This window comes from Corvus cornix, chromosome 1 (assembly GCF_000738735.6).
Source record: "Corvus cornix cornix isolate S_Up_H32 chromosome 1, ASM73873v5, whole genome shotgun sequence".
NCBI lineage: Eukaryota > Metazoa > Chordata > Aves > Passeriformes > Corvidae > Corvus > Corvus cornix.
This window is the reverse complement of record NC_046332.1, coordinates 86,986,111-86,994,481: the sequence shown is the minus strand read 5'-3', so window position 1 is coordinate 86,994,481 and position 8,371 is coordinate 86,986,111. Positions and strand designations below refer to the sequence as shown.

The 8,371-nt window shown below is 45.9% G+C and overlaps 1 protein-coding gene across 1 annotated transcript; it reads left to right on the top strand.

The window, feature by feature from the left end:
• On the top strand, positions 1–4,302 carry LOC104686051 (lysozyme g-like). Its single transcript, XM_010394235.4, has 5 exons — positions 1–74; positions 899–988; positions 1,974–2,170; positions 2,410–2,548; positions 3,252–4,302. Exons 1-5 carry the CDS (start codon positions 32–34, stop codon positions 3,380–3,382), a joined length of 600 nt encoding a protein of 199 aa, XP_010392537.1. The 5' UTR covers positions 1–31; the 3' UTR covers positions 3,383–4,302.
• Positions 4,303–8,371: the final 4,069 nt, after the last annotated feature.

The window sequence follows — 8,371 nt, the reverse complement described above, 5'->3', positions numbered from 1 at the left end:
TCTCCTGGGACAGCTGAGGAGAGCCATCATCATGATCCCTGCACTGCTGTTGCTGGGCCTTTCAGCCCTTGTTGGTGAGATGGGTTTGGGTTGCTGTCAAAAGCACACTGGAAATTCTTTGCAGAAGGACCATGGAGAGGAGGTCTGCAGCCAGGCCTGAGGCTCCCTTCCTGCATGGCTCTGTAAGATCCTGTGTGGCTGAAGGTCCTCAGCTGCTGTATGAGGCTGCTTGCTGCCCACACAGGTCTTTTAAACCAGCACATCTGGAGGATGGGACTGAAACCAAGAGAGTCACAGACATGTCTCCTCTTGATTTTCCCAGCTAACCTTATCTGATTTCCCTGCATGCTCAGAAATGGTCTCACAAGTGGCAAGCAGTTTGATGGAGGCTGTTTGTTTCTCAGTTTCTGAGGAAAGAGGGTAATTTTTCCAGACTGAGGCAAGCATTCTCCTGAATTAATTCCTCACCAAATTAAGGAGGGACACAGGAGACAATCCCTGCCAGGGCGCTCAGACACCGCCAGCCATCATCTGAGTGGCTTTGAACACTGCAGGGCATTGAATGGGAAGAGCCCTCTGAAATAAATACAGAGGTTGTGGTTCTCCTTTCCCACACCAGCCTTTAGACCTAACGGGGCAGGTGCACATTCATCTAAATGGTCATTAGATCCCTTTGCTTCAATATTCAATTAGAAAAGAGCAAATTTTTGTTCTCTACCTTTCTTTGATAACATTACTGATGGAGAGCAGCAGCAACTGTACAAGCAGGGGCAACACAAGGGGATGTGGGTTGCAGGTCTGGACAAATCTCTCATGCTTGACTTGTATGCACTTGCAGCACTTGTATAGCACTGCTCTGAGATCTTATGTGTTCAAACACCTCCCTTTAATATTTCAGCTCCATCCGTGAGTTACAGTTGCTATGGCGATATAAGTGCTCTTCAACTCCCCACGATGTCCTGCACACCTGTAAGAGCCTCTGATTGTGGTATGTATCATTCATTACTTGATTTGTCATCCTGTTTGTACCTGACAGAGAGATGCCTAACCTTCTATTATTGCCAAATTAAATGTGGTGCAGCTATGCAGTTAGGTAAAGGGAGAAAGCGACAATTCCTCTCCCAAAATAGCATGTTCTGTGAAGCCTCCAGACCTGGTGGGAAGTGAAAGGATGAACTTCATGTCCCATAAGCAGGATCCTCAGCCTCAAAGAAAAGGGAAATAGTACTACCCCTTTTCAGTTAAAAGAGCTTCTCCATCAGCCAGGACTTTAGCATCAGCCTCCTCACAAAGCCCCAGGGCTTGTCTGTTCCCAGGGTAAGATGTACAGAGCCAGGTCCTGAGTGCTGGCATGTTGGCTGAGCTGGCCAGTGCTGACCTGCCAGAGACACACTTTACAGGGGGAAAGTCCCAGGTGTGTAGCCATCCTACCTCTGGTTGACTCATTTTTGGTAAATCCTTCACATTTCTCTCTTTCTTGCTTGGTGTTATTGCCCTGTGTCACCACACAGCTGACTGTGTCACATTCATACTGCTGATATCTCCAGGGATTTTGCCATGTTCCTCGGATGTAGGCTCTTCCGGGGCAGACATCTGACTGCGGATGTTCAAGCACAGATCTGAACCTGCTTGCTTGTTTCCAAAGTGTTCCAAATTTGCTTTAAAAAAGCCCCCACTCTATAAATAGAACACAGCTGTTACTGCAGTGTGGCCAGTCAGTAGCAACATATGGCTCAATTTTTTCAAATCCATTTTGAAACTTCACTTTTCTGACTCGGGAGGTGCAGCAGAAGAAGAGGACCACACATGTGTGGCCACAATAGGGCCGTGCTTGTTCCTCAAACCCCGCTGCCCAACTGGGTGTAGATGCAATTCCTTAAAAAGTTAAGTTACTCCTTTGTCACACTTGCTCAAGGGGGAAGCAAGGGGTCTGGACAGGGGTGTGTGTAAATCTGCCTTTTCCTACGCCGCAGGATATGCCATGGTACGGAGGACTGCTGAGGCAGACCTCGTACGCCTGAGGAGATACGAGATGCCAATTAGGAGAGTAGCCAGAAACCTGTGCTTGGACCCGGCGCTCATCGGTGCCATCATGTCCCAGGAGAGCCGTGTGGGCCTGCTCCTGGACAACGGCTGGGACCGGGAACGGCAGAAGTACGGCCTGATGCAGGTACAGCAGGGTGATAAGCAGGAGTAACAGCACAGTAATGTGGGGCATACCCCAGGGCTTTACCTTAGCAAATGGCTGCTCTGTGTTTGAAAGAGCTCTTTATTGCAATCCCTCTACATCAAAGGCTGTGCTCAAGTGCTGTCCTGAGTAAGGTCACTTCAATGTGTCAAAGCCTGGGAGTGCAATGAAGAGGGGGTGGCATTCAGAGGGAAACCCATTTTCTTGCCTGTCTTTCCTAGATCAGCAGGCAGCAACTGCAACCTTTTGCGGTGTGGGATAGTGAAGAGCACATAAATCAGTGCTCAAATATCCTGGTTCTTTCCATTAATGAAGTACGGGCAAGACATCCTACCTGGACCTGGGACCAGCAGCTGAGAGGTAAGGGATGGGCTTTGTACTAGGAAGGGACAGACTGACTGATGGGAATGTTGTGTGCTTGTTGATGTTGCTTTTAAGGGAAAAAGGAGCATCAGCCTGGCAGATTTTACAGCATCTCTTACCAAAAAACCCCAAACAAACAAAAGAAACCCCTGAAGCCCCAAAATAAGAACCAGAACCAGAGCTTTCTAGTTTAACAGAAGCAGTACCAGACCAGCAGACAGGCAATGAGAAATGGCTGTTAGGTGGATAAACAAGATGAAGCAACTAAACAAAAGTCACTGAGGAAACGGAGGCATGACAGCACAACAGGATTATTGTGGCAACCTGTTATGTCCAGGAAGCTTGCAGTTCAGGTTTCCTTGTAGTCTGTGCTATCTGTGGTGATGGTTTGTTCACCCGATGCTATTTCTTACTCTCCCTTCCTTTCTCTGATACTGCCCTTCCTTTGCTCTGCTTGCACCCTTTTCTGGTAACAGTGTTCCATTTCCACCTGCATTTGGAGAGAGTTATGGGCTCCTTCATTACAGCAGTAAAGATTTTACAAAATCAGTCACTTTTCAACAATAATGCACAATTGGCACTTCATCAAGCAGCTGTGTGTATTTGGTGAGGTGCATGGCCCTTTTTGGTACAAATTTTTGCTCTTAAATCTCTATTTCTTACTTAAAGCCGATAACAACTCCTTCTTAACTCTTTTCAGGGGGACTCTGCACCTACCGTGCAAAAATGGGCAACCTCCAGGTCTACGAGGCAGACCCATGCAACAGAGACTACAACTACGCCAACAGTGTGATTAGACGAGCCCAGTACTTTAAGAGAAATGGGTTCTAGGTCATAAACCTGCCCTGCCACTGAGCCCCCCTCTGCAGACTGGCCCAGCAGTGATTGTAGTACCCAGAGCAGCTCCCCAGGTCTCCTGGCAGGACCGATGCTGGTGGCATTGCCAATGACACCTTGCTCGCTCCAGAAAATCCCACCCCCTCACTCACTGATGGGCGAGCTCAGCACTGCCTTCCAGGAGACTCCCAGGGATGAGATACCCCAAGCTCAGGGCCCTTGAAAGGCAGTTGGGGACAGACCAGCAATGTTTAAATTTTGAGTGAGGAAGGTGACTCTTCCTGTTCAAAGCTGAATCCCGGGGCTGTTTGTGCATCCCCCAGACATGCACACAAGCAGCTCCCCCTTGGTATCAGCTGTTCTCTTCCCACCTGCATCCAGCTCCTTCCCTCTCCATGGCCAATGAGGGGGATGAATATCCTAAGTTTTCCTTCCCTTGGTGCTGCTGACTAAGGAGCAATGAAGAGACTTCTCAGCAAGCCTTTGGTCTCTGCAGTAGCTGAGTGTTCCTGTAGCCAGCCTTGAGGCGGACACTACTAAAACGTGCTTTGCTTTGTCCCCTGAGTCCATGGCCATGGTGCAACTGGGGACCTCTTCTTCTACAGAAAGTCCTGCAAGTGCCACAGCAAAATGCCTTTCCATCAGAGACCAGCCCCTGGAGCAGCCCCTGGAGCAGGAGTCAGCCCCGTATGTACCCACCCCAGCAGCTGTATCACAGCAATAGTTTTGGTAAAAAAACCCACAACCTTTCCTGCTTTAGCTTTGGCACATTTATGCTGAGTTTCCTCCAAATTTAAAAGCATTTCAGCATCTGTCCCTCTGCCAGGAATCCCAGTTTCTAATAGAAGTGAATGAGCTCTGGGCCTAAAAGGTTTGTTTGAAAGTGGACGGGTCTCTCAGTGCCAATTTATTAATTAGAGAATAATAATCAGAATAAGATAGAAATAAAGATAAATGTTAAATCCCAATGTTTATTTTTTTCAATTTCATGGGGCTCAGTGGGTAGCAATCTACAACTTGAGTAAATAACCCCATTCAGTACTCTTGGAATGGGGTCTAAAGCTCAGTTTGAGAACAGGGAGAGGATAATGGTGCTACAGACTGAATAGGTCAGAAGAGCTGGGCCTGAACACAGCTGCTGACCCAAACTTGTGAATGGGAATAGGAATGTTCACATTTAGCCTTTCAAATTACCTTTTTGGAGGTGTCAGGGCACTTTTCTTCCAGCTGCCACCATTGCTGATGCAGAAGTGGTGTGCCTGGCAGTCCATGCCTGGCAGCAAGGGGCAGTGCTGTGCGTGTGCCTGAGCTGCCAGGCAGGGTCAACACAGGCAGAATGAGAGCTGGTTTGGAGACAGCTTTTGCAAGCAGAGCAATTTTAATGCTGTGCCCCTTGTCTTGCCAGTTACTCATCTGCTTGCCATCATGGCAAGGACTCTGCATGATTAACATACGTTACAAGCAAACAAATTTTATCACCTCTGGAGACCAGAGGGAACTCTAGCTTGTCTCAAATGTCACTGATTTTTTGGGTTTTTTTTTAAGACTGCTATAAACAGTTCATTGTTAAGTAACCACAGATATTGAACTATATTTTGTTTAGTCATTAGAGAATTCTGCACTATATTAACATAATTTTACTAAAATCATTACTTTGTAATACAAATTTATGAAATGTATCACATGACTGTCTACTTGACAATACTTATGTAAAATTCATAGGATGAAGTCTTTGGTGCACTATGTTATGTAAACCTCTGTGTTACATAAACCTCTTATGTAAAGCCTATGAATGAATTTTTGGTAGATCAGTATAAACTTCAAACGGGGCAGGGAATCTCATTGCTGCCTATGTGTACAAAGCTGGGGTTTGAGTTCTGAGGGTGAACAAGAGTGGACCCCTCTTTAGTTGCCTTCATGTCAGCCTCAGTCACTGCCAGTGAGCTCCTTGTCACCACTGATGCTGCCAACCCTGCAGATCTCTGAGCTCCTCAGGAGTCCAATTTGTGCAAGTGCTACCTATGAAGCTGCTGTTTCATGTTGTGGTAGCAATATCCAAGGGCCTGCAGACCTGTCTGCTGAGTTGTGCAGCATCACCACAAAGGATTATTTGTATTTTTAAGTCTATTTAAAATTTAAAGTTATGGAATTTGTATATTTTGTTCCAAATATTGTTTTAGGGTATCAGCACTTTGCAGTGAATACAGAAAATCCCTGCAGAGAGTGAGTTAAAGCTTGATAAATTGGTAGGAAGGAGTAACTAATTAAGGAAAGTTTAACAGTAGCATGCTGCCTTAAGATTTGAGCAAAAGGTTTCCTGAAAAATAATGAGTTCAGATTGTTGTTCCCCTCTGATCTTTTTCCGGTCACCTTTGTCCATGTTACTGGAAGTTCCTGTTCTTCCTGATGTAGACAAGGAAGCTGCAGTCATGCTCTTGGTCACCCTTTTGACCCATGACCTATTAAAAAAAAACCAAAAACAACAGACATCTTGCAAAGCAAATGATCTAATACCAAGTAACATATCAGAAAAAGCAGAAGCAAGGGCAAGGAAAGAGAAAAACCAAATCAGATGGAAAAGAAAGGTCCAGGGAGTCAAAGATCAAGACACCTGCCCGAAACATTGAGGAAGATGCTAGAGTAAAGGATTGAATTTTTTCATCAAGAGATCCCATGGGACAACAAAACAGCAAGAAACAGTCAGGAGGGTTCTGGCAGCCTGGCTTGGCAGGGAAAAGCCACCTCAGACCAATTAAAATCTTTATCTAACTGGGTAAGTGGCCAAGAGAGAAGCCATGGTTGTGCTATATCATGAGGTCAATAAGGCTTTCAGCAGAAATATGAAGTGCCCTTGTACATGAAGGGCCTTAAAATAAGTAGAAAAAGCTTTGATTATCAGAAGCTTCTGGCCAAACTGCTGAGACTTTTCAAGTGGAGCTACACAAGTCTGTCTTATACCAGTTTCTCTGAAATTTGCAGTCAGGAAACTAATGGAGCATGTGAGCTATCAAACTGTGGGCTACATGGAAAGGGAACATGAGCACTTCCAGTGTGGTTAGAAACTGTGAAAACCAGCTAGGAACCACAGCACTGAAACCAATTTAACACAGGTGCAAAACACTTGATGAGGTCAAGAAGGGGTGTAGTGGGTGGGCAACTATCCCACAGAAAGGGCTGGGGATTCTAGTGGGAAGCAAAGAAGTTGGTGCCAGTAGAGGAGAGAGGAGAAATCAAAAGGAAGGAATATCCCATTTGGGGGTTATCTTTGTTATAGCACTGTGTGTGAAGCACCTGGGGTAACTCTTCTCTCAGCTGTTCAGCTGTCAGTGAGGCTTGGCGACAGTGTTTGGCCTGTTACACAAACAAAAATGTGCTCAGGACAATCACAATCCTGATGGAAAGTACAGCCTGTAGAAATAAGGAATTAGATTTTTTTTCCCCCGAAAAGAGAAAAAGCATACAGTTATGATTTTCTAATATGCAAAAGAAGTGAAGGGCAATGACCTGCCAAAGGCGTCCTTCCCTTCCCCTTGAGGGTAAGACAAATAGCGGTGAGTTTGGCAGCAGATTTGTGTTGGATACTTCAAAAAACTTTCAGGCTAATGAAGCAATACAACAATTCCTCGGTGTTTTAAACAACATCCAAGACCAACATGTAAAAGTAGCTGTACATCATATATAATGACAGAATGGTTTGAGTTTGAAAGGACCTTAAAGACCACCAAGTTCCAGCTCCCCTGCCTTAGTTAGGGACACTTTCCACTAGACCAGGCTACTCAGGGCTCCATCCAACCTGACCTTGAACACTTCCAAAGATGGGGCATCCACAACTTCTCTGGACAACTTATTCCAGTGCCTCACCACACTCATAGTAAAGAATTTCTTCCTAATATCTAATCTAAACCCGCTCTCTTTGCAGTCATGCTTTGTAGAGAGGGGAAATGCAGTAAGTGTTGTTTAAGGCTCTTTCCAGGCTAACACTGCTGAATCAGAATCAGCAGTCAGCAAAAGGAAAACAAATTACAGACAGAGAAGAAAAACTTTCTCTGTTGGGGTCCTGTGATTTGGTTTTACAACTGATGACAGTACTGGGAAATCTATTTAAATGTGCTTCCTACAATAAAGAGCAAGTGAGAGGTGGAGGCTTTCTCTTGCATCAACTTGTTAAGCTGCAGGTGGCATGGGCTGATCCCTCCATGGCTCAGGCGGGGATCTTCCTGGAGTCTGGAGCTGCAATGACTGGCTTTCATAGAAACCAGGCAGAAGGACCAATTAAACTACCTCTTCCATCAGTAACTGAAGCAGTGGGAAAACACTGTCCAAACCAAGTCCCTGTTGGGTCAGAGCCCTAAGCCACGTGGGAGAACAGATTGTTCCGATGGCTGAGTCCAAATGCTGCAGCTGAGTCTGTCTGAGCCACAAGTCCATGTCTCTCTCTTTGAGATATGCAGAAAACAAAGGGAAACACCAGCACATCAATGCAGAGCTGAATAACTGTGTTCGTTCTGCTTTGTTACTCATTGCAAAACTGGGCTGGGATTTCCTAGCCAGCAACCTGTCCCCAGGACAGGGCCTCTTATATTGCCCAGGATGGGCACCAGCCTGTGGACCCAGGGACCCCTATGGAGCCAGTGCTGCAGCTGGGGATAACTGTTTCTAATGCTTGCCTCAGTCTATTTAATTGCCTGCCTTGAAATGGAATACTCCCATATTGGATGCACATGGCATGCTTTTTCCCATTTCAGGGTTAAAAGAGATCACGCTGTAGGATTGCAACCTCAAAGCAGTTTCCCACTAACATCCCTCAAACAAAACCCTTGTGCCTCTCTCTAGTATTTGTTTCTGTGGGTTCCTCAACCAGCTCGCCCTAGAAGCAGGGAGTTATTGCAACTACAAAATTCTGCTTCTGATCCAGCTGGTATGCAGGCTCCCACTCAAGCCACCATCCTGCATTTACTGCTCCTCTGGCCTCACTGACCAATC

Excerpts from the sequence above, each read along its gene's own strand:
- LOC104686051 (XM_010394235.4), top strand. The coding sequence starts at position 32 with ATGATCCCTGCACTGCTGTTGCTGGGCCTTTCAGCCCTTGTTG. Across the intron at positions 989-1,973 it reads TGTAAGAGCCTCTGATTGTG|GATATGCCATGGTACGGAGG; the intron begins GTATGTATCATT and ends CCTACGCCGCAG. Across the intron at positions 2,171-2,409 it reads AGAAGTACGGCCTGATGCAG|ATCAGCAGGCAGCAACTGCA; the intron begins GTACAGCAGGGT and ends TGTCTTTCCTAG.